This window comes from Notolabrus celidotus, chromosome 8, assembly GCF_009762535.1.
Source record: "Notolabrus celidotus isolate fNotCel1 chromosome 8, fNotCel1.pri, whole genome shotgun sequence".
NCBI classification, from domain to species: Eukaryota; Metazoa; Chordata; class Actinopteri; order Labriformes; family Labridae; genus Notolabrus; species Notolabrus celidotus.
In genome coordinates, this window is record NC_048279.1 from 19127357 (window position 1) to 19154379 (window position 27023).

Consider the following 27023-nt stretch of genomic DNA (forward strand, 5'->3'; position numbering starts at 1 on the left):
TAGCTTCTTGAATATGTCCTTTTAATGTTGCAGGCAAGTGGAACCCCATGTAAAAGCTATTTTTCATAATACTGACATTGAAGTGACATTGGCCCAGCCCTTTGAGTAAATGCAGTTTGATTAGATTCTGGCTGAGGCAGCGCACCGAGACTCTGTGATAATGACATTGTGATAGTTCCGGGTAAGAATGGCTCAAGAAACCTCAAAGGTAACTTACATTATCACATGCTCTGTGCAATGTGGCACTTCTATAATAATGTCCACATTCCAGAATGAAGATTTAGTTGCTTCGGGTTTTATTTGGGTAACCATTTGGCACAAAAGTTTATATGATGTCGGTGTTGGGATTCAAAAAAAAGGTTGAGATTTAGCCAAAGCATCCTTGGGATTGTTTCCACTGGAGCGGGAAGGGGGCATAGTTTGAGTTGGGGTTCTCCACTTGCGGTTTTCGAAGCTGTGGCTGTATTCTGTTCGGCTGTGCTGAGGTGGGAAGAAGCTGGGGAAGTGAACGGGAGGAAAGACGAGCACAACAGGCTTCAGCACCTCCTGTTGAGCTTTACGTGGGCGGATAACCATGGCCGGTGGGGGGGCAGGGGGAGGGGCCAGATGCAGAGGGGTGGTGGAAGTTGAAGTCTTGAATACAGGCACAATGGTTTTCTTTAATGAGATGTTTTCTACTTTGGATAAGGAGGGGGAGCTGTTGCTTTCTGGTTTGGAAGAGGGGAAGGGGCTGGATGTTGAGTTCTTTGAAGCCTGTGCCTTGACTCTTCCTAAAAGACAAAAACAACACAGTTCAGAAGAAGACTAGATTTTTTTACTTAAGAGCAGACAGTGTTAAAGAAAAAGGAGAAAATTAAAGCCAGATAAATGTTGTCTTTAAGGGTCTTAAACTATGATTCCATGTCGTAGATGCTGAACTACATCTCTCAGTGCTATTCCTCTAAACCAGGATCTCAAATAAATACTTTGTCATTTGGAGATACTGTGGTCATTTGATTGTTAGTGAGAGTTAGAGGAGAAGATCAACACTAGTTTCATTTGTGTTAATATAGAACAAATATGAAGCTACAACCAGGATATATTTAGCTTATTAGCCATTTGTCAGAAATAAAGTATTAACCAAAATCTATCTTTAGCCCTTTACTGCTTAGAACTTGAGGTATTGAAATGAAGCAAATAAGCCCACCTTGTAATGACGGCCGCCAATTAGTGAACTCCTGACGTCCACATAAAGTAGAACTGCTGCTGCCCTTGGTCTCCTTCTTTTTCGATTGCAGACTGACAGCAATGTTGGGTGTCGAGTTGCAAGCGTTGGTTGTTTTGATCATCCTGTTAGTATGTCCGTGATGCTCTTTTCTGGTAGGCTGCTTTAAGCCGATCCTATCTAATATGCCTTTGGCATTTGCCCTTCGAAGCACTTCTTGTGGCGCCTCTTTAACCACTGGCTCTGGCTGTTGACAAGTGAGAAAGTATCATCTTTCAGTTTTTCAGTCACAACCCAAATTTTTTTTGTATTAAAACATGTATTCGTAATGAAAAATACTGAATACTGAAGTATATCAACAAGCTTCTGGGCACCAGATGAGAACAATGACCTACAGCCATAAAAAGCACACAGTCATATGTCTAAATGGTTCACAATTAAAATCCCATAGTCAGCATAAGATGTACTAGGTGTTTCTTTGACTTTAAAAAATGCAAGTTTAACTTCTGGTGCTGTACACCACAGGACATGTTGATAGGAGGCAAGGAGGCAAGACAAAAGGAAACGAGGGAAGCAAAAGAGAGGACAAAGGGGGAAGTAGAAGAATGGAGAGAGGGAATGAGGAGAGGGCCACCATGTCCTTGCTGCTGGCTGCAGGGTCACCTGCTGTCTCAGCAGCATCCCACACAGCAGCCTACTGCGCTCCTCAATGCCTGAATTATTCACAAGCACTGTGTACACTGCTGGGACACACAGCTTGTGTGGGTTTAAGTGTATATTTTGTTTTCAAGTGTTCGCACGCACTTAAATGCAAATCTTTATATGCCTGCATAAGTTATCTGTAACTTTGTTTACACAGGTGTGTGCATGCGCACTGTAAAGTGATGTGCATGGGCATACATAGAGTGATCTGCTGCCTTTAAGTGTTGACACTGCGCGCACAGGTAAACATTCTTCAGAAGCTGCACTGTAATGCAGTCTTTGGTGGACGCCCTGAACTTCATTGATGCTAACTCATACAGACAGGGGGCGCTGAATTATTCAACAGGCACTCTCCCCTGCCTCCCTTTCTTCCCCCTCACTTCTGTAAATCTCTCTTCCTCTCCATCTCCACTAACCAACTCTGCCATACTCTGTTAATCTCTCATTTCCTTCATCAATATGCCAAACTCAGCTGCAACTTTACACCCTGGAGCTGAACTCCTTGTTCTTTAGTGCCTGTGTCCACATTTATCAAACTCACACCCTAAACAATAAAGAAAACAAAGTCAAAGTGAAAAGTGCCAGAGCTGTAGAATTCCCTTTTAATCCCAAAAGTTCACATGTGATGTGCTTTGGTGCTTCTGAAAATTAGGCCAGAAATACATTACTTTACTGACTTTATTGTCCCCAGATGTTTGGAGTATGGAGTGCTCATAAATGTACTTTACAGGACTCTCTTATCAAAGTCAATGTAAGCCAGCCAGCATTCAAACACTTATATAGTTGCTATTTTTATAGCATTTTTCAGAGTGCTACAATAACTTTTGATTAGCTGAGTTTATTGGAGGTCGGAAGAAAAAAGTCCTGCTTGCAGCCCCATTACTGCAGTTTGATTATCTTTTCATTCCTATCTGTGGAGGAATAAAACATGATGGATGGCCAGAGAGGAGCAGGCGCTTCAGTGTAAGAGAGCTCCGTCACACCCTGTGGGGGGGAAATGGCTTAATAACCCCACACTGGTCTAATAAGCGTAACAGCAGATTTCATAATGTGCGAAGTATGTTATAAATGTGGCTATGTTGTGGATTATGAGGAAACACGGTGACAAAGACTTACTTGTGCATCTCTACCAATAAACTGCAGCCATAACCAGTGAGAGCTGGGCTTACCTCCTGAAAAAGCCTTACAGTGTTACTTAAACACCACAAAAAATACATGAAAAAGGCGGAGGAAGAGGAGGTGAGAGGTTTAGACAGAGATCAGATGATAATAGAAATGAGAGAGGGTCAGTTTGATCAAAACGTGGAGTCTGAAGTAGAGACTTTATAAAGCAATAAAAGCCTGTGACAGGACAACAAAACAGAGCCAGAGTGCCTCCTCATACTTAGTGTTCAGAAAAGAGTCTGAAAAAGTACCAAAAGCTTTTGTCAAAAGTTGAAATTCATACAATAAACCCCAACCGATTCAGAGATCCTCCGGCTGTGTTTCATTTTCAGGTAGAATTATTATGCAGCACAGAGACAGATTGCACACAAAAGTCGAAAAGATCCAGTGTCTCCCTAATCTCCTGGGCCCTACTGTGGATAATAAAATCCTTTCTCTGACACTAACTTCAGCCCCTCTCACTCAACTAATCCTTCCATCTTATCCTGACTCCCCGAATTTTTATTTCCAAAGCTGATTTTTCTGCATTTCAGAAAGCATTCCCACTCGTCCAAACCCCCCTTCTCTCAGACATCATGAACTTTCTTGGACTCAGGTAAGACACCTGAATCTGTGACCCAGCTTTCCATTTCCCATTTCCTTAAGCAGCCCGCTCTGTTGTCCTCTGCTTTATTCGTTCTCTTGGGTTTGACCAAGCACCAGTCTGTGATGCTCATTTTCCCATGATCTTAACTTCGGTGGCAGGGTTCCTAGTTTGAAACCAAATTGTGACTTACATTTTTTAGTCCTTGAGTTTATTATATTCATATTTCAAGACATATTTTTCTTTTTCAGCCACATATCCCTCTGGTTTTATATTGTGGATGTCTGTGATCAGATCCTTGTCTATTGTTGGCACTTTTCTGTCATTGAGGACCAGCCAGCTTGCCAGGGAATGATGCTAAATGAGCTAAATTAGTCCCTGCTCGCTTCTTTGGCTGCACTCCCTGAAAGCAGAGGCAGTATGAGTGGACTGATGGTGTCAGTTCTCCACAAAGTTGCCACAGAGACTTTTAAAGAAATTGAATTCATATAAAAGAAAGAAAGGTTAAAGGTTACTGCTCAGCTCCAATCTGCAATGATGAAATGTTCAAACCAAGCCAGAAACCTTGGTGTAGTCATAGACTCAGACCTTAATTTCAGCAGCCACATTAAGACAATTACAAAGTCAGCCTACTATCACCTTAAGAATATATCAAGGATTAAAGGACTTATGTCTCAGCAGGATGCAGAAAAACTCGTCCATGCATTTATCTTTAGCAGACTAGACTACTGTAACGGGGTCTTTACAGGACTCCCTAAAAAGTCCATCAGACGACTGCAGCTCATACAGAATGCTGCTGCTCGAGTCCTAACAAGGACCAAAAAAGTAGACCACATTACTCCAGTTCTTAGATCTCTACACTGGCTTCCTGTCTGTCAGAGAATAGACTTTAAAATCCTGCTGATGGTTTATAAAGCACTGAATGGTTTAGGCCCAAAATACATTGCTGATCTGCTACTACTTTATGAACCACCTCGACCTCTGAGGTCATCAGGTACTGGTCTGCTTTCAGTTCCTAGAGTCAGAACGAAACATGGTGAAGCAGCGTTTAGTCATTATGCACCACATATCTGGAACACACTCCCTGAAAGCTGTAGGTCTGCTCAAACTCTCACCTCTTTTAAATCAAAGATTAAGACTTTTTTATTTACCTCTGCCTTCCTATCTTAGATTATTTTAACCCACTTTAAATTAAAATTTTAATGTAATTTTTAATATATTTCTAATTTTCCTTTTCTTTTCTGTTTTATCATATTTGTCATTTTAATTATGTTCTTTTATGCTTGTCTGAATGTCTCCAATGCTTTTAATGTGTTAATGTAAAGCACATTGAGTTGCCCTCGTGTATGAAATGCGCTATACAAATAAAGCTGCCTTGCCTTGCCTTGCCTAAAGACAATGACATCTTGACACAAAAAAGACATCTGAACTTAAGAGAAAAGTTGTACAAAATGTCAGACAGTTCACAAGAGATTCCTTACAACAGTTAAGGTCACACCTGGAGAAACTCCAGCATTGAGCTGTTGTTGTTGCTCATTACCCGGATTTCTTCTAATTACCTTGGTGTGTTAAATACTTGATTCTGATTGGTCAGAACCCCCTTTCAACAGTTATGAACTCACATATCAATCCTCGGAAATGAGTACATTCCCATAGCATCAGTACACAACGGAGATCTTAGAATACACAAGGAGCAGCTGCCTGACAGGGATGTTAACCAATTGGAAACAAATATGAAGCAATGAGAAACTGCAACCCGGTGTGGGCTTAGGCAGTGTTACAGGACTGATTGAGGGAAAATAAATGCCAATAGTCTGTAAAAGTGAAGAGGAATGAAACCTTATACAGGTGCTGCTGTTATTGTTGAATCTGTTAAGAATGCCAACAAAGGGGCGTTGGTACGGTGGCCCTGAAGGACAAAACAAATTTACATTTAAGAAAACAAATGTACAAAAGATGAAACACTTTTACAAAGTTGGAAACAATTTTAAAAACGACGGAACACTTTTACCATTTCTGAAACAAATTAACATTTCATTTTTACGGAACAGGAATGTATCAAATACCGGAAGTGATCTGGAAGTGATCGAGTGAGGGGTCATTTAGTTTGTTTTGATGGAGAGAAACCAAACAGAGCGACATGGTTTACATATTAGGACATCCTCAGGTCTCAGAGAGAGGTGTCAGACCTCAGATGAAAAAGCATCATGTCTCTGTAAAAGCTCCGTCATATCTCCGCAAAACCTTCATCATGTGTCAGGATTCAGATGAAACGGCCTCAGACCACATCGCCTCAGGCTAAACGGAGTCAGGCTAAAAGGAGTCAGACTTAACGGTAAAAGTGTTTCGTCGTTTGTGAATTTGTCTCCAACTTTGTAAAAGTGTTCCATCTTTTGTAAATTTGTTTTGTCCTTCAGGGCCACCGAACGCTGGTGGCCTAGCGGTCTAAGCGCCCCACATACAGAGGCTATAGTCCTCCTTGCAGAGGTCGCCGTTTCGACTCCCAGCCGGGACCCTGTCCTGCATGTCATGCCCTCTGCTCCCATAGAGGCACAAAAGCCCAAAAATATAACTAAAAAAAAAAAGAATGCCAACAAACAAATGCTAATTTTTAGACTTCATAGTGACTGAAAATGTAAACTTTAAGGTGAATTCAACCCGTTAGTCTTCCAATAAGAAGCCTGTTGTCACCGGAGCTCAGGGACCTTTTTTAGCTGTTTAAATAAATAATTTTAAAATCAATAAAATCATATTGAGATCAATAATTATTGTGACCGTGTTTTTACATTTAGTTGACTGGGTAATAAGCAGTATAAAGTACAGTCATGGCCAAAAGTTTTGAGAATGACACAAATATTACATTTTCACAAAGTCTGCTGCTTCAGGGTTTTTAGGTGTTTTTGTCAGATGTTTCTATGGTATAATGAAATACAATTAGAAACATTTCATAAGTATCAAAAGCTTTTATTGAGAATTACACAGAATTCATGCAATAAGTCAATATTTGCAGTGTTGACCCTTCTTTTTCAAGACCTCTGCAATTCTCCCTGGCGTGCTGTCAATCAACTTCTGGACCAAATCCTGACTGATGGCAGTCCATTCTTGCATAATCAATGCTTGGAGTTTGTCAGAATTTGTGGGTTTTTGATTGTCCACCCGCCCCTTGAGGATTGACCACAAGTTCTCAATGGGATTAAGATCTGGGGAGTTTCCTGGCCAAGGGCCCAAAATCTTAATGTTTTGTTCCCCGAGCCATTTTGTTATGACTTTTGCTTTATGGCAAGGTGCTCCATCATGCTGGAAAAGGCATTCTTCATCACCAAACTGCCCTTGGATGGTTGGGAGAAGTTGCTCTGGGAGGACGTTCTGGTACCATTCTTTATTCATGGCTGTGTTTTTAGGCAAGATTGTGAGAGAGCCCACTCCCTTGACCGAAAAGCAACCCCACACATGAATGGTCTCAGGATGCTTCACTGTTGGCAAGAGACAGGACTGATGGTAGCGCTCACCTCGTCTTCTCCGAACAAGCCTTCCTCCAGATGCCCCAAACAATCGGAAAGGGGATTCATCAGAGAAAATGACTTTACCCCAGTCCTCAGCAGTCCAGTCCCTGTACCTTCTGCAGAATATCAGTCTGTCCCTGATGTTTTTACTGGAGAGAAGTGGCTTCTTTGCTGCCCTCCTTGACACCAGGCCTTCCTCCAAAAGTCTTCGCCTCACTGTGCGTACAGATGCACTCACACCTGCCTGCTGCCATTCCTGAGCAAGCTCTGCACTGGTGGTGGCCCGATCCCGCAGCTGTAACACCTTCAGGAGACGGTCCTGGCGCTTGCTGGACTTTCTTGGGCGCCCTGGAGCCTGTTTGGCAACAATTGAACCTCTCTCCTTGACGTTCTTGATAATTGGATAGACGGTTGACTGAGGTGCAATCTTACTCGCTGCTATAAACTTCCCTGTTAGGCCCTTTTTGTGCAATGCAATGATGGCTGCACGTGTTTCCTTGCAGGTAACCATGGCTAACAGATGAGGAACAATGGTGTCAGGCACCATCTTCCTTTTAAAGTGTCCAGTCACTCAATCATGACAGATTGATCGCCAGCCTTGTCCTCATCAACACCCACACCTGTGTTAATGTGTGTGACACCTGTGTGTCATTGAAATGATGTTAGCTGGTCCTTTTGTGGCAGGGCTGAAATGCAGTGGAAATGTGTTTTTGGTGATAAAGTTCATTTTCAAGGCAAAGAGGGACTTTGCAATTAATTGCAGTTGAGCTGATCACTCCTCATAACATTCTGGAGTATATGCAAATTACCATTATAAAAACTGAAACAGCAGACTTTGTGAAAATTAATAGTTGTGTCATTCTCAAAACTTTTGGCCATGACTGTATAGTTGGAAGGTGATTATTCACAGCAGGGGGTGTCTTACCTCACCTTTTCAGGATTCTATTTCACATAACCACCAAATAATTATACATTACCCCTTATTTATCGGTCACTGATACTCTCTCATTGTCATTACTTGATAAAATATTAAAATGCTGAACTGCCCCTGGGCTCCATATGTTTGATTATTCTAGTGCAGTGTTAATAATGAATGCAGAAATCAACTCATTTGTCAGTTCATCACGTTAACCACCGCTTTGCTTCGCAAGGTGTTCTGTTTGAGCGATGCTTACCTCTTTGCTGAGAACAGCCAGAAAGCAACCATTGCTATGTGCTGAAGGCTCCAACATTAAGAAGGGGTTTGTTTCCTGTAGGGCCTCGGCATGGTCTAGATTGCTGAATGGAGATGGACTGATCCTAAACACAGGGACACAAGCAGAAAAGAACGTATAGAGACAGCAGCAAAAAGGGCTACATTAACCCTCCTGTTATGTTATGGGTCAAATTGACCCTTTTTAAAGTCCATTTTAGGCAGTAAAATTTTGCCTTCCAAAGTAACTAAATAGAGCATAAAAATCTGGGCAGCATGTGACAGAAGAGGTGTCTCGTGTTAATTTATCAACATCACTTCATAAGAAGAAAAAAAATCAAAATGTAAAATAAAGTAAACAAACATATATGTCATGTAAGAGTATTGTATTTGTATTTAGGGCTTTCCAATATACATTAAAACAAGTTTTAACATTAATTTTCATGAAAAACAAGAAAGTTATTCTCATTGAACCATGATCTGTGAGAATTAAAGAACACCATTGCACTAAATATTGATTTAAATGGTTAGTAATAGAGTTAAAAATGAGATTTAAAAAAATCCTTTTATTGGTATTTTTTTGGGTTCTAACACTTTGGATAATTGAATATGCTTTGGGTCAAATTGACCCAGGAACATTATTGCTGTTACTGAGAAACAAACTTAACAGGAGGGTTAACTGAGTAAGTCAGTAAATGATAATATATCTGGTTCTGATCCATAGCAATGATAATATCACTTATGTTTATTTATGCTAGCCTGAGGCATCGCCAGCACACCAAGGAAGCTTACTGCAGAGAGGAGTCAGGCTTGGTATATTCAACTCTACAGGAATTGTCAACTTCAGCAAGTCTTTAAATCACTCAAACAAACAATCGCACAAACAATTGAAAACAGAAAAAAGAGTCTGTCTATGAGAGGGCAAGCTGTCTGAAAGCCTCGTACCTGCCCTTTTCACAGCACTTAGAGACATAAATGGCACTTTTGATTACATTTTCACAGAATCTCCCTCGGTGTGTGCCTGAGGTGTGCTGAGCCTTTGACAGAAGCCTCTTTATAGGAAGACAGACAAACACCTCAGCAGGCTGACAGATAGCGAGGTAAACAAACAAACAAAGACAAAGACAAGGGCAAAGACAGATACATAACGTGCACCAAGGCACTGAAGAGCAGGGGGAGTGAGGCTGACCTGAAGGTTGCTTGTCTTGGTTCTCCCTCCTGCTCAGAGCAGGCCTTGGCTTGCTCCAGGGCTCTGTTCACCACCACCTCATTTTCATCAGGGTATGACGAGCAGGTGGAGTAAATTACTGCAGAAACCTTAGGAACTGTACAAAACATAATGTTTGCATGTCAATGTTATAAAGGTCATACTTTATGGTTGTTGAAATTTGAAGTATGTATAAGTCAAAATAATCTCTGACAAAATAAATAAAAAAACAATTCAAGACATTGAAAGTCTTCATATCCATCAGATCCAAACATGAAATTCACTTCATGTTCAGTGTAAACAGGAGCAAAAGAGGATACATACATCTGAAGCTTCTTCCTCCTATTTCATTACAATTAATGAGACTATTAATACTAAGCCATCTTTCTCATCATGCACCGCCTCAGAAGAAATGTGCCCCTGAATATTAATGTGTATACTTGTTTATGTATTTACATTGCTCTCCTTATTCAACTGCTGCTGGCTTGTTGATTTGTATAACTATTGGTCATTTGGCTCCCTTTACTGAAGCTTTGATTTCTTTCTTGCTCGCTAATTATAGCCAGACAGAAACCATTAAGACTGAGCTGATAACAAATAAAACCTGCTCAGATGTGACAAATCGGTTTCAAACCAATGTGAAATATAGCACGTAAGGAGGCACCTTAGTTTGGAAGACTAGATCACATAGGTATGTGGAGGAACCATTTTTCACTTAGATGTCCTGTATTACAAGACATCCACCTCAAAGCTTAGACATTAAGAGCTACAGATGTGTGTTTGTATCGGTATGTGTGAACATTTGTTTGTCTGTGTGCCTGTGTGGAGCACTATAATGAAACCATCGACTCAACCAAGCCGAGGCACTCGATACACACCCACCATTAATTAACAGTCCTATTAGAAAGTATATACACTGGCAAAAATGTTGAAGGCAGTGTGATTAGAGCAGCTGGTTTTCATTACTAACAGAAAGACTACACCTGCTCGATGAGAATGACCTGAGCAACACAGAAAGCACGACAGACCGAGGCTAATGAGTGAAGCTCATGGACACCAATTAACACGCTGAGGGATGGAATATAATACACTGATATTGAATCTAACTTAGCAGTAAATCATTGACTGCAAGATAGAGCTGTAACATCAGCGTCAAATAAAATATTATGTTCTGACAAAGTAGGTCTTTCTGATATATTCAGTTCTTTAGACAGTACGCAACGCAAAGCAGTATCACCAATCACTTATTTTCATCAGACTGTGGCTGTTCGCTGCAAAGCAACATCAGCATTCCTAATTAAGACTCAGACCATCTCCAAGGGCCAAAACAGGCTTCAGTCTAATGGTAAACCAGATTAGATAATTAGGAAGTATGGGCTTCATTGTGTCAGAGAGGTGAGAGAGGCTTCACGCTGGAGACTGAGCTCATACCGTGTGAGTGTGTCTGTGTCTGTTTCTGAGTTTGGTGTATGCGTGTCTGTGTGCATTAAACATAAGAGCAGTTGTTTCAACACTCACACTTCAAGGAATGATCAATATCCTTCCTCTGCTGGGCTACCAGAGCTTCCAGTTTGCTTTGGGCAATGGAGTCCTGGGATAAGTCCTGCAGAAGGTCTGTGTCTGAGAAAATGAGGTACAGGTACTAAGGTAACGAGGAAGTCAGTGACAAATATGTTTAATGTAAAATAGCTTCATGTTAGATTTATGGCCTTTTTGTCAAACAGTAGAGAAAATCAGTGCAGGGTTATGTCCTAATTTGCATTTGAGGAATATTATCTTATGTTCTACATGTCACACATGATGAACTTCAATTGTTTGGAGTTCACAGTAACACATAGCACCCTGAATTTAGATGACTTACCATCCTCAGGCATATTTCAGTATGGACAAAACAGGGCATAAAGGAAACAAGGTCAAACAATGTAGTTCTTAAATTCCCTCTTTACAGCTGTGTAAAAATGTCTTGCTCACTATGTACCTCCGTTCTCTTGCAGTATGAAGTCGACTGGGTTGCTGACTGCAGACACAGAACACTTGGGGGTCAACAGGATGATGCGCACCTTCTGAAGTCGTTTATCACCTCCGTCTACAGAGTGGAAGTCTTCTGGTATCAGCTTCACATCTGAGCAGGATACATGTAGAGTTTATTTAATAGTTGTTAAGTCGGTTATGAAAATATCCAGCCTGAGGGCGTCTTTAGCAATTAAAAAAATGACAGCCTTGTCATACGCTTAATGTTTCCCTAATGACTCACTAATGTGGCAACCACTAACAGCATATAATATTTACATACAGCTCAGACATAGTCTGGTTTCAGTCTGCATACACAAATCTCTGAGGATTCACAGACAGCAATGACCAATTTTCCAACTTTTTTTCAACTAAACATTGTTTCTAAACATTTTTTCAGGGAACAAGACATGGGTTGCTGTTCTGCAGCAATTGAGGTTAGTCAAGCCTTGACAGTTGGTGCTACCAATTCTTACAGGTGTCCCAACTGTCCTTGATTACTTCCAAATCCCACTGTCTGCATAAAAGTAGTGTTGGAACACACTGTGGAACATACCCTCGTGAGCATTATTTGAACAGTCTTGTACTCCAGAAAGTAATGTGTTAATAAATGGGAAGAAAAAGGTGCCAAAGGTGGCTACTTTGATGAGTCAAAAGTTTAGACTACATTTTGGTTTATTAATTGATTCCATGATTAGTTTTTGAAATTCAATTGTTTATTTGTTCGATGTTTCATTTCAGAGCATAATAAAACATTGAAATGCATAATTCTCAATGAAAAACTTGAAAAATTGGGGTGCTCTAAAACTTTTGACCGGTAGTGTACTTTAGCCAAACCAACCATTTTCTTAAAAAAGGAGCTCACTGTCAGTTTTTGAAAATGTTGTACCAGTGTGACAAGGTCAACAGCCAATGTTAAGTTTCACATTCTCTCAATCATTTAACCAAGAAAATAAAGACCAAGATGATCTCTGAAGTCATTAAAACAAAGACAGAAACCTGACTGGTGACAAACATCTGTTTTCTCTCATTCCATCTCCTCCTCCTCCTTTGTCCCTCACAAAGACATGACCAAAACACACTTATTCATCTTATGCATACTCTTGCAGCCCATGGCAGTGACGGCCTGATGTAGCTCCTCCCTCTGAGCGTTTGTGCGGTCGCTGACACAAACGTAGACGGTGGGACCTTGGACACTGCAGTTGGCTTGATGTTTGTTGATAATGAGGGAAGCAGTGTGGGAGACAGTTAGGCTGGAGAAGCATCCCACCATCAGAACATCTCCTTCCTCTGTTAGCAGGGAACACACTGCATTTGGGCCGAGGCTGCAAGATTTATCCTGGATACACATTGAGCATAATGCATTACTTTTTCAAACCAACACACACTAACCCAAGACTTCTTGTTTCAAGTTTCTGCTCAGTAAACTGGTGAAAAACAAGCTAGGAGAAGATAAAGTAGATGTAAGAGTTCAATACAGTATGAGAAGGGTATCAAGGCAGGACTAGATGAGACAGGAGAGGGAGTTTGGAGCAGCTGTTGCCAAGCAGGTTCTAAGGGGGAGTACGAGGAAGAGACAGTGAAAGAATGAGAGTAACATTGCAGTCAAGTTACAAGAAAGATGTCCTTCAATCAATGGGGTCCCCTCTGAAAATAGTGCTGTATGTATCCCAGTGGGAGCACTGGGTTGGCTTGAGTTTCTGTAGTTAACATCCAGATCACAAGGTTTTAAGGAAGGACAAACCAGCAAGGAGAAGAAAAAGGACATAGGGAAAGAGAAAAGGAGGGGAGAAAGTGTGATGAAAGCTCATAAAACAGAGACAGGGAGGGTTGATGAATTAGGCAGCAGTGTTGAATATTTGATTGAATTTGGCTGCAAAATCTGATTTAATTGTGTTGTGGTGCTGTGTTCTGCTCGCAGTTTATACGGCAGCTTGACTTTAATGGAGTAGAAATTAAATGATTAAACTGCCCCCCCCCCCCCCCCCCCCAAGCTGAAGAAATCTTTATGGCTCAGAGTTAAGTATGGCCAGATGAGAGGAAGTGGTGTGAAATATTTGTTTCCAGGCAAACTAATCTTGGTTGGCATATGGGATCTCAGTCTCATAATCAATTTTGAGAAAGTCTATTGCCAAAGTGAAATGATGAATATCAGAGATTGATGGGGCCACGCAGATTTCAGTCACTATATTAGAGTCTACCAGAAGGAGGCTGCTCTTTCTCGACAGCTCCTCTCTCTGTGCAGCTTGTACCTGGATGATGAGTTTGTGGTTGCTAAGCAGCTCGGTGGAGTACAGCTGAGCCCTCAGCTGAGCAGGGAATACCAGTACATCCCCGCAGTGGGGATCCTGGCAGAAGGTCCGGCCCTCCAGCTGCCCAATCGATTCCACCTGTGAGAAGCCTGCTGTCTTCAGCACACTTTGGACCTCATTGAGACTGAAAGCAAAGAGAGGGATAGAGCAGATTAGTGAACACCCCAGAGAAGGGATGCCAGAAGAAGGGAGAAGAAGGTGAGAGGTGGGAAAAAGAGAAGCACTGTCATCATAGATAATAATCATGTAGAACTGCTATGTGGCCTTTTATAGAACTGTGAAATAGGCAGTAAAAAGGCCATTGAGATACACACACAAACACACACAGACACTCACACACGCAGACACACACATGCACACCAATAGTCCCTACAGGTGACCTTTACAGTCCCAGAGCTTGCTGAGGGTTGTTGCTGATTGAATCTGTCCACAGCAGCAGGATTTACACCTAACTGAATCAGCCTGTCAGGGGGCGTGCAAGAACACATATTAGCACCCACACACACTCAACGACACACACATGCACACACACACATACGCACATAGTCCAGTACTTTAATTGGATGTCAGCAAGGCACCTGGACCATAAAACATTGGGCAGCACCACAACTTAAAGGTCTGTGCGTATATATGTACAGTAAGTTTGTGTGTGTGTGTGTGTGTGTGTGTGTGTGTGTGTGTGTGTGTGTGTGTGTGTGTGTGTGTGTGTGTGTGTGTGTGTGTGTGTGTGTGTGTAGAGGCTTACACACACTAAATATGCTTACATTGCATTCCTGTTTTTACATGCAGGTGTGCATGTACAGGTTGATGTTATCTGGGGGAGTGAGGGGTGTATGTGTTTGTGTGTGCTTACCTGCTCTTCTGTGTGTTTACCCATGCGTAAAGTGGAAGGTTGCTCGATCTCTCCTGTTTCTTCTTCACACTCTCTGGCAGAATACGTTCGATGGACACTAGATCATGTTTGATCCTGCAGCGGGCCAGAGAGGCTGCCAGCTTTGTTTTACTCCTATGGGAAAATGTTTAGTTTTTTTTTTTTTACTTCTTCTCAATCTCTTCCCTTTTTCGTACAGTCCCACTTAACCTGTTTTTTTTGTCATTGCCTTCTTTCTATTTTTTTGTCCCTTACCTGAGGAGGTACTTCTCCACATCTCTTACTTCCTGTATGAGTTCATCCTTCACCTGGCATTCACTAGGGAGGAACTTTCTGTCCTGGAAGTCGTAGAGCATAACGGCAACAAGGCTCATCTGATCATCTGGCTAGAGTATAAGAACAAAATGTACAGTTAAATGGTGACTTTAACTTTAACAACAGAGGACAATAATAATGGAGGAACAAAGACAGAGGCTTACTTGTAATATTAATCAATCTTTATTTATATAGCACCAATTCACAACAAATGTTATAATAATATAATATAATAATACAATAATATAAATCACAAGACTGAGAAACAAGCTCTTATGAAGTAAAGTAGCAATACTATTGCTTTAATTTAGAGACTAAATTATCCACACACACACACACACACACACACACACAAACACACACTCACACACACACACACACACACACACACACACACTCACTCACACACACACACACACACACACACACACACACACACACACACACACACACACACACACACACACACACACACAAACACACACACCAGCTCAAGGTTGTCCTGACAAGACCCCACTGCAGCCAAATATTGAGTTGAACATAAGAGGAAACGAGTGATATCTCTATCTCTCCTCCTCTACATTTACTTTGATCCCTTCAGCTCTCTACTGTCTCTCACTATTTATCTCATCTTATGTCTCCCTCTCTCTCCCACTCCTTCTTCACCTTTCTGTCCCTAAGGGTGGGGGCCACTTTAGTGGCAGATGGTGTTCCACGGCAGCAACAGCTTGCAACATCCACACTACTGGGCTAATGGGCCGTGTCACCAGTAAACTACCAGGGTTTATGCTGCTGCTGAGGAATTAGCCATCACTTAATATTCTTTCAAGGAGCTTTGGTTTAATTTTTTTTTTGCAATGGTCAGTTTAAGAGACAGGTTGAGTTGTACACTTTTGCTTGTGTCACTTGTGGTGAAAAAATGAATGAATAAACTGTTGTGATTTGTGTTTCTCTGTGCTCGTGTAAGACTGATAGGAACTGTTGCAGGTGCAGTTCTCCAAGGTCGTACACAGAAGGCTTTTGTTTGATAAGAAGTAAGGTTTCCTGTATTCCCATAACTCCTTCTTTTACAGATTCTGTATTCTACCCATCAATGATCTTTGTTAGACCACAGGATTTTACCTTTTTTGGAAGAAGCTTCCTGTCAATGTACCACACCTGTTTTGATTCTTTTCTATATGCTGTTTGAGCTCCCATTTCAGGGGGCAGAAGTCATCTGACTTCCACTGAGAGAAGTACACTTGTTTTCTCCCTCTTTGCAAAGAGTGCTGATAATAAAACTTGACAAAAGACAATCATTTGTCTCTCCATGAGTTTATTTCTTCTATCACGTTGATCACATCATCATGACCTGAACAAGAAATTACCATTACACACTCCCACCTCAGTTCCACTTGCCCTTTAGCAAGGTTAAACCCTTTGGTGTGGTAAAATTCCCAGTCATTAATTAGCCTGGCAACTGCTCCCCATGATGGCAAACTAGCCCACAGTAAACATGTCACTATAACATTGTCACCTCATGTGAAGGTCTATACAGAGAGAGATTGACCTGGTCTGATTATCCTGATCTGCTCCAACGGTTGAATTAAGAGGCATTAGTCTTATAAGCATTATTGAAATAGGCTACACAATTTCAATACACTGTACATCATCATTTCTAATTTGTTTTGTGATTTTATAATATAAGACAACTCTGTTAACTTTTTCCAGTAAGACTTTATCTGTGATTAAAGTTTCACACTGTTCATTTGGACTTATACATATTTGATGTCAAATCTGCCAGTGTACATAACACACTTGCCTCACATTTATGTCCTCACTCCTTCCTTCCTCCACAACACTTAAGCTTCATTTCCCCCCTCCATTGTGATCATATGTGCCTTAGGCTCTTTCAGCATTCAAGTCTATCTATATCTTCATTTTTCACTCTCATTTTTTTCATAATACCCTCATGCACACACCCTCCCCTACACACACACACACACACACACACACACACACACCTTTTATCCAGTCTGCCTATTCCCTCTCACTGTGTTCCCTCTTCTCTCTTTCTCCTCTCCCTATCAAGGTTGAACTTTATAGATGCCAGCGGTGTAAAAGGAGGTGAGAGTGAGTTCTAAAGACTGTCTCATTGTGTCTGGGCTTTATTGTCTCGCCAGAAGCATGCAGAGTAACGACCTGCCACCAACACATAGGGAGACCCATTCATTTCCCCATGGGACATATTTCACAAGGCTACAGTGGGAGTGTACTGTATGTGTTAATGATGAGGTTGCTCTACTTACACACACTGTTGTCTAATAATAAGACTGCATATATGTTTCTACACATTACAGTACATGTCTAAAATCTGTATGCTCCATGACAGCTCTATTTTCTAATACATTCAACACCTCTTGCTTCATTACTCTCCTTCTCAACCAGCTTCTTGCACACAGACTGGCTCTGTGCATGTTTTATCACCATCAGCACTGTTAGAGAGGCAGCTAGCAACCCTCCTGTTTCCACAGCTTCTTTTATGTGCAGTGTTAAAAGTAGGGCAAAAGTACATACCAATCTCCTCCTGAGGATACCTCTGCATTTAAGCAGCAGAGTGTTTCTCCACTGTGTAATAGCCTGCTGTTCATTGCTGTTCTGGCAATCTTTCTTATACAACATAGCCTTAATTTCCCTATTAACATTCCGCTTAAGACTCAAGTCATATACAGAACAGACACTCTGCAGCTCACAGACACCACATCCAAACACACTGTCCTGAGGTTGTTACGGCATTTAGATTTCCTCCTAATTAATGGCATGCTTTGTTTGAGAAAAGCAATAAAGGAAAAGACAAATCCAGGCAACTACTGCCACAAAGTACCCTTTACATGTGTTGCTCCAAAGGGAGCCATAGTCATTGATTAGGGTGGGGAATATCAAAGACACAAGGTGCTTTGTGAGTTGATGAAAGCAGTGTATCAGTGTGATACATCAATATTAGAGGTCTAGACAACAGAACAAAGACTGCATGGAGTACGAATGGCAGGACATGAGTATTGAGGAAAACACTGTCAGAAGTGAGCATAAAAGAAAACAGCACGAAGTAAACAAAGCAATACACAAAATAATAAGGTTAACGCTAAAAAAATAAGTCTCGCTTTTCACAGAAACAAAAGGACTTTGATTTTCAGCAGCAAACTGAATGCCACAGATGTGCCTCCGAAGGCATCACACACAAAGGGACTGAACGTGTTTTTTCTCTCTTTACTATGTTTAAAAACACTGCACCTCTGCTACTCACCATTTGCTGTGATAGGAAAAGGCAGCTGTCAATCATGATGTCCTCCAGCAGCTCTTGATCTGTGCAGAAACAGAGTCAAACAATGTAAGGTAGATGGAAATGTAGTAATGAGAATTTCAATTACTAATCATGTATGTGACTCATAGTGATGCAAATTAGTCCCATCTTTTAAATCAGTATCTAATTATCCCTAGAAACCAATCCTGACTCCTTCATTTAGAGCAGGAGATAGAGGCACAAGAAATTACTCCTATCCATTAACTGGTAAAATATATGCTACCAAGGACAAATCCATATCTAATGATGAGAACGTGTCCAGAAAGGAGAAGAGGGAGAAGAGATTAAGATGAACAGAGAGAGGCTCCTAGAGGCACCCTCAATGATCCAGATTTAATTTGGAACGATAATTCAATTAGATGAGGGGGGTAAATTTAGCGTGATTAAACGCTTATTTGGTGCTTAATTAGAGGTAATCTGATGCTTCATTTACCTAATTTCTTTCATTCATTGTGTCTTGGGTAAGTGGGTGTGTGAAATCCAGGAGCTAATAATATTAATGACATCTGGAGTAATAAACATCTACATCTCAACTCTACTGGTGAGATATGTTTATATGTATCTAGTTATCTTTATTTTTAAATGTAACACATGTCACTTATAATTAAAGTTGTACTGACTTGACAAGAAATAAATTTGTTTCTTTCACAATTATGACTACAAATCAAAAATAAGATTTACAGCAAGTCTAGGGTCTGTCATGTTTGGGTGAGTTTGTTTTTTTCTAATACAATTTAAAGCTAGGGTTGGTAGTTTCGGAAAACTAGCATGAGTTTGAATGTAGCATTTCCTTAGGACTCCATCTAACCCCTCCCCCCTCCCCTTGAAGCTCCTCCAAAACGACGCCCCCGCGACCATATGATCGTGGCTGATTCAAAGCCGGTCCTAATCCAAACATTATCATAGTGAAAGTTAAAAACACAAACAAACATGGCTATTGTTAGTACTCACAACTGTCATGCTAGCATTATCCAGTTGTACTGGTGACACGATATCAGGAGAAAACTATAATACTGTAACAGCTCTACTGTTTGTTAAACGTGTTCAGTGTAGATGTTCTTAATTCCTGCAGTGTTGACGGTTAGTGAAGGCATCAGGAGAGGTGTAGAGTGTGCGAGCGGAGAGAGGAGAGACAGGCAGGAGAAGTTTTTCATTCATTCAAACATTAATGGTTGCTTTGTTGGTTGGCGTGGTCACGGTCAACAGTGACCGGTTATCAAAGATGAACGTCTTCATGAATCGGCTCGTCATCCCTACAGCGTCCGGACGGACACTACAATACATATACATTTTCTGTAGGACTTACTAAATGTCATAATTCTTTTGCTTGTCAGAGCCCCCGTGGTGAGAGTTTTTTAGACTCTGGTCCGGACTACAGTCCTGAGCCAAGTACCTCATCGGGTCAGAGGGGACAGGCCCGAGGTCGAGTGAGAGGGGCAGTAAATAGAGTCAGGGGAAGCAGAGGCAGGAGACGGGGAGTGCACACCGAGGAAATGTACGCGCAGGAGGCGGGCAGAACTGCAGGACGGGATTTGATTGGTTTAATAAATTGGACCCTAAAGGCGGTGATTGGTTGGTGTTTTCCCAGGTTTACTCTGGCTGTAGATAGTCGCTTTTTTTCGCTCTTTTTTAAGAACACATTATGTACTGAATACCATCAGGACATAAAGATCATTTTAACCAGTATAACAAAAAGTGTATCTAAATCTGACTACCAACCCCAGCTTTAACTCTGCTTGACCTTTTTATCACATCTGAACAAAAATCTGAAAAGGGGAGGTAGGTAAAGAGGTGAGAGCTGCCTATCAGGTATCACTGCATGGATTAAAGAGTTCTGCGTCTGTGTGCCCTGGCTGTCATATCATGAAGGCAGCAACTATCTTGCCAGCCAACAGGATATTTTCTTCCATAATACTCAGTACATAAGAGCACAGATAAACATATTCCGTCCATTTCTATCTGTGAACAGTGGGCTCTCCCTTTTATAGAAGAGATCCACTGAGAGACACTATCGATATCCAATTTACCTGGTGGGGATTTCAGAACAGCTGCCACATTGCAGGTAGTGTTTGCTCATTGCATGCTGAAAATGGGTAAAAGGATAATTTCACCAACGTGTACATTCTTTAAACATGGTTGGAAATAGCCTCATTTTGCTACCACTGAGGTGTGAACAAAAGGAGGAAATTATGATGCAGGTGTAAAAAAAACAAGTGTTGACATTAATATTAATGTGCAGTATGTGTCAACCTTATGGGTGGTTCCTCTTATGGTTCATTCTCATTCTTGACAGGCGCACCTCTTAAGCTTCAAATTAGAGGTAAGCTCAGGATAGAGCTTTCCACTGAGACACCATGGAAACCACAGACACTGCTGTTAACTTATCACAACATCACAAATCATTCCAAACTGTACTCTGGTGCTGGGCCAAATGCACACTGGGTCGAAACCACTTAGAGGAGGGCAAACACACCTCTGTGTGGGTTAACATCCACATGTGTACACACAAAATACAACAACACAACTAAATGTTCACACTAAAGGAGAACGCTTATCTTTAATTGTGAAGACAAATGCATATCATCAGCACTGGTCAAATTTATAGCACATGCAGGTCAATGGGGGCTTTTAATAGTAGGCATTACTGCAGAAGGTCTTAAAGATAAGCCCTGAAGAGATAAGCACTTAGTGCACACAGAGCAGCACAGGCCCCAGAGGGAACCATGATGCTTGGGTCTGTAGAGGGCATAGTCTTCAGCATGCTATAAATCACACATAGCAGGTTGAGTAAAACACGTAGCAAACTCTGCTATAAATCACCTCTTGTAAACATCTTTACACAGTTGACAGGATTTCTCAAATCAGAACTCCTGACACAGAAACTAAAGAATCAGTCATACAAGAAACAAGTCCTGTACCAGCAGAAGGTGCAAGTCACTGCAGGCCTGTGTTGAGATTTGAGTGTTTTTTGTGGCACCCAACCAGGTATTACACAATGAGCAGTGACTGATGGTGACTGCAGTCAAACAGATCCTTTGTGAAAGAGCCAAACCTGAACCCAGGCTCGTCCTCTTTCAGCTCGCTTTTGGTCTTACATTGTTGTGCATCAGCACACACGGTTGCACATTAATCTATCGGGGGACCAGGCAAAAGAAGTATGTGCCATGAGTTATACAACCATCTTTCACATAAATGGCAGATCTATCTCACTTATTATATTCTAACTACCTGGACAATTTCATATTTGCTGAGGCATACTGGTGGTAACTGCTTTGACCGTGGTCAAGGACAAAAAAAGCCTTTCCCTCAAGCTCTAAATCCAGCCGAACGCAAAGTGGTCCAAGAACCTTTCTGGCTCTACACAGAGACTACAGCGGCCACAGTCATTCGACAAGGGCGTCAGGCTGCCTGGCCAGACAGTATGGACAATGAGGCAGAAACACTCAGAGGAGTAGCCAGTGGAACAAAGAGAATGCAGGCAAGAAGGAAAGAAGAGGAGGAGGAGGGTTCTTGTGGCTGATGACAAGATCACCTCAATTTTTACACATAGAAATTCACACCAAAACTTGTTACACAACTCACAGACCTCTACAACAGAGAGCACCAGGTATGAGTTGACAAGTAAAGAAACCCTGAGAACATTAACCGCCTCTGTGTCAGTGATCAAGCAGTCAGTCGGATATGAATAAAACGCTTGAAGAGAGACGAGGGAGGTCAACAGAGTAGAAGAGCCCTAGAGATATAAATTACAAGACAGTTGAATAAAAAAGGATAACAGAGAACGAATAGACCACAATATTTCTCATCTGAGCTAATTCTTTCTTTATAAAATGTCAAATCTACACTGTTGTGAAAAAACATCATCAACTGCTTCTCCATGTTTCAGTATTCAACCACATTGACAGCGCAAGACAATTCTGTGTCCTCTGCCACCATTATGGAGCTAACTCAGCGACTTTCTTGTTTTAAGCAGATAAGAGTTATAATCACAAGATCAATACAAGACCTCATTGGCATTTTACTCTGCCTGGTTTTATTATTTTTTCACTGCTGAACCATTGCTCCTTTACGGGTCCTTTCCGAGCCACTCCTCGAATGGAGTGACTTGTGTGTATGTGTGTGTATGTGTGACTACCAGTATGGGTGTGTGTCACCAGCAAATCAATTTTTGCACCACAAGTCAGGCAGTTGGTGGGAGGAGGAAAAGTACAGATTAACATTAGCTTGCGGGCCGTGTCATTTCATCTGCACCCAATTTTATTGCACAGGCAGCCTGAGTAAATCCAGCATGTGGCCAAAATACGTATGTGATGAAGGCGATGCCTGACATACACAACAGTCATCACTGTGTTTCTATGTGTTAAAATTATGTTATAACAGTTTATGCTGCACAGATTATTCACCAAAGATGCAAACATCTTACGAGTGCATATATCTACTTCTAATCCCTGTAGCGGCTCTTGATGTACCTCCTTTCTTTAAGGCGCTATCTCTGTTGAAGTCCCTTATAAGCTAAAACCATAGACTGTATAAGTAATGGACATAGTATCCGTGACTTCACCCATCTGTTCCTGAGCGCTGTTTTGAAGCCAATCTGCGGCAGCAGCCATATTGGAAATGCGTAACTCAACCAGGCATAGTGTGACGTAAAGGGGCGGAGTTTGAGCCTCTTAGCCAACAGCTACGTGTTTCCGTCCGGGAGTCAAGTCAGTCATGTCCTTATTTGGGCAAAAGCTGGTAAGTGTGTGCCGATAGAGAAATAAGCTACTCTAGCATAGCCGTTTTTTTAACCAGGCTGTAAACATGTTTATTAATGTTGCAAAGATCGTCTTTTTTGAATTGGTGTCTATGTGGTTTCCGGTGTTTCTGCAGCCAGCCTCAAGCGGATTCTCAATGAATTGCAGTTTATAACACTTCCGCATTGGCTTCATAGTTTGAGACCGGAGGTTGCCACTTGGCTTAAACTCAACAAATTAACTATTTCTAAGGAGCCAGGCTTGGGGGTGGGAGCCAGAGAGAGGAACTGTTTTTCCATAGCATTGAGAAGACAGGATTTTTGTTTTTAAGACTAGCTCTTAATAAAAGGGAGCTTTAACTTGAGAACTTGAGTACATCATAGTTATATTAAGCTCAATCAGATCATTATTTGCTTTGCGTATTTCTTACTTTTATTACTGACAAAAAAACTGCTTCATGATTATAAAGTAAATGCACAGCCTTGACCCTGGTGAGTGTACAGGCATCCTCTCGATAAATGAGAAAAATAGGTTGATAATTTCTCTCTTACAATCCTCAAATATCTCCATACTTGTAATTCCCTGCAAGTATTTCAACCTACAGCTGTAAAACTAATGTAGGTTACTGCAACAAGGAAATTGGGCTTGTGATAATGGAAATTTGGAGGTGATCTGCATTAATTGTCAGACATGTAGACCCAAGGCTTATCCAAGTTCAGTGGATGGATGGTGAGAAGGAACAAAATCATTTGTGGCTACGGGGGTGTTCCTGCACCCTGACCTCTCCATCCACTAAGAATACATAAATCGATTCCAGCCATCTTCCCCTGCACTGACAGCCAGCTCACCTCCCCTCCCTTATTGCCATGGTGATTACACAGCCCTATGACTTCAGCCACCCAGACCCCACCCTAGTTCCAGACAGCAGATTATGGGCAAAATTGATTTGTAGCAACGCACAGTATTCCCACTGGTCATTCCAGCCTTTTTTCCTCTTCTACTTGCCCTTCATCAATCAATCTATATCCAATTCTGGCTGTCAATTAATGTCTCTGGGGTTATTCATTCTTGTTTGAAGTGGCTGTTGTTTGCCTGGGAGCAAATAAGTTTAACGTGTAATTTAATACACCTGAAATTAATCAAATAGAAGCTGCTGAAAATCCCTCTGATGATGTCTTCAGGTGCTATAACAGAGGCAAAAGGTTCAACAATTACAACAGAGTTAAGAGTAATGATGATGTAAAATAACTCACATTTGAGTGTATTAAAGGCAAGCTCATAAGCTGTACGTTGCGTCTCCTCATCTTTGACTGCTGGTACTGGAAGCCCTCTCTCTTTGCCATAATTCACCAACCGCTGGGCAGGAGGCTTTTCCAGGTGGTGATTTTGGAAGATGATAGATGCCAGCAGGTAAACTCTGTCTGGAAAACCCAGCTGACCTTCAGCGGTGGTCTGGCGGTCTGCAGAAGCAGCAGGACAGTCCTTGCCTGCTGGGGTATCAAGAGGAGTCTGCTCTTCACTGTTTGCACTCGGGAAGCCAGTCTTTTTTGTCTTACCCACGGAGGAGCGATTGTGGCGTCCATCTGTATTTTTATTTCTCACCATATTCTGAGAGATGTGTTTTCTCACAGAGAGCTGAAAAATGTCAGAAAGTTTTATCAGCAAAAAGCACAATCAATTTAGGTTGCTTAAAAATAAATGTGTGATTCAAGGCAACAAAAGTCAAACTGATCAATGTTAATGCCATACCTTGGTGGTAGGTGGAATAAATTAAGAAACTTCAAAGAAAATATAGCATAATGCCACCATTTTGCCACCATGTTAGTAGTTTTGATAGTCAGAGCTTTATTTCTATGGTGTAACAATTTGGGGAATGATCAACTGTCTTGAAATGGGTTTGTATCTTTGCTTTGTTTAGGTGGAAAAACTTAGAACTTTCAGCCTTGCTTTTAAAAATAATAAGTATTGAAAGTACTTTTGTACATTTGGAACACACGTTACATAGCTCAACACACTTTCTCAGGTTGTCACATTTTTGTATGTTTGGGCAGAGTGGGAAACGGAGAACATTTCAAACGATACCTATCATTGTTCATTTCAACAACCTCTAACACGGGCTGAAGATATGACCGTGGGTGCTCAGGTGGAGAATTATAGCCATCATTACCACCTCTAAATGAACTGCCTGATCTGAGTGAAATTTGCTCTGTGTTTGCTCCACATTCAACTGTGGAGACTCATGATATGGAGGTATGACTAAACCACTGAGACAAACAGAACTACACAAACACATTTTACTGTCTTAGGATCAGATTTCAGAAAAGAGAAGGAAATTCATGAGCTGACTTCAGAGCAAAAGTAGTGAGTAACTAGAGCACTGATAGAAATGTAGTGGAGTAAAAAGTACAATAATTGTCTTCTGAATGTAGTGGAGTAAAAGTAATAAGTTACCCCAAAAAATAATACTCAAGTAAAGTACAGATACTCAAAAAATGTACTTAAGTACTGTACTCAAGTAAATTCTCTGTTACTCTGTTACTGTCCATCACTGTCTACTGGCTATAGTTGCATGTTAATATTGGCTTACTGATCTGACTGAATCTAGTTGCTCTCTGCTATGGTTCCACATTCTTTTGTCAAAAAATTATAATTAAATTAAATTAGAAGAGTTGCCTTTGCATGTCAGCAGTACAAAGTTATTCTGTGTAGTGTATGTTACCTTCAGAGAAGACAGTGTTGTTTTTCCAGAGTCCAGCTCTCTCCTAAACGGGACCCTTCTTCATGGTGTAAGCCTGTCGTTTAAAGGTGCTGCTGGTGGTTATATTAACCTTGACTCGAAGAAAACTTTTGACTGCCAATAAACTCCCCACAATAAATCTGTGTCTGTTCGGAGACGAGGGGCGTTTCTCCACTGATGTTGTTCCTGCTGCCCACCAGTCCTGCCCCTGAGGCTCTTTATCGTTGATTTATTAAACCACCTTTATAAGATACACAGGGTTGTGTGTCCACTTGAAAACAAACTTTCTTTCGTCAACATTGTGGAGCACTTTGGATAAGCGTTCTTCCGTCACCATGACAACCGCATGCTAATCTCGAAGGTCCTGCTCTTCTTCACGGATGAAGAATTATTAATCCCGTTAACTCTGGATGTCCTCTGTGTCTTTCTGCAACATCGCAGGCTTGTTAATGTTTTACGGAGCATTATGTCAAAGGAAAGCAACGTCAACAAAGCCCGACAGAGAAGCATTCAATTAAATCACTTACAGATTCAGCTTCTATAAGTGAGGGTGCGTGAAGGCTGTTCTGCACGGGCGTAGGTAGCAATGAGGTTTGGGGTCCCTGTGCACAGAAGGTGACTCTTAGTCCCAAATGTATTATATATGTATTATTCTGTACTTTTTGCTAATTGCCACTAGAAATAATTGGGGCTATTCTGTAGTAGGGTTGCAAAGGGGTCAGTGGCATGTCCAGAGGGGTGGCCAAGGGTGGCACTGGCACCCCTTGAAATCCAATTGGCCACCCATGGGGACACCCCAAAATCCTAAACTATGATTGGCTGTTTGTCTTGTCAGAGGTGGGGTTTCTGTTAAAATCTATAAATTGGGATGAGTTAAAAGGCTGACAGTAGATTTCTTCATTAGTGCCCTCAAATGTGACTTTGAAAAAACATATTTTTTAAGCTTAGAAGATTTATGGCAATTTGTCATGTTTTTTTTTAAGTAAAAGGAATATAACAACTATTTAATACTTTAATGAAAGTAGGTTGTGAAGACAGAAAGGGTACATTTTATTTATGTGTAAACGCCCTGGCCACCCCTGCATATGTGAGAGCCTCTGTTGGGCCACTCCGGTCAAAAAGTTCTGGACATGCTCCTGAAAGGGGT

General features: G+C 41.3%; 1 protein-coding gene across 1 annotated transcript; it reads right to left on the reverse strand.

The window, feature by feature from the left end:
• Positions 1-4: 4 nt before the first annotated feature.
• Positions 5-26193, reverse strand: LOC117817322 (putative methyltransferase NSUN7). The gene is made up of 13 exons (XM_034689965.1): positions 25859-26193; positions 24393-24774; positions 18347-18405; positions 15004-15134; positions 14731-14883; positions 13818-14001; positions 12667-12904; positions 11534-11677; positions 11074-11175; positions 9538-9673; positions 8332-8455; positions 1187-1451; positions 5-770 (listed from the first exon to the last, which is right to left on the reverse strand). Exons 2-13 carry the CDS (start codon positions 24742-24744, stop codon positions 349-351), a joined length of 2310 nt encoding a protein of 769 aa, XP_034545856.1. The 5' UTR covers positions 24745-24774; positions 25859-26193; the 3' UTR covers positions 5-348.
• Between the last annotated feature and the right edge of the window lie 830 nt (positions 26194-27023).

Coding starts and splice junctions, on each gene's coding strand:
- LOC117817322 (XM_034689965.1), bottom strand. CDS start 24,744: ATGGTGAGAAATAAAAATACAGATGGACGCCACAATCGCTCCTCCGTG. Junction 15,135..18,346: donor TTTTCCTATCACAGCAAATG/GTGAGTAGCAGA, acceptor CTTATACTCTAG/CCAGATGATCAGATGAGCCT. Junction 8,456..9,537: donor CCAAGACAAGCAACCTTCAG/GTCAGCCTCACT, acceptor CCCTGTGTTTAG/GATCAGTCCATCTCCATTCA.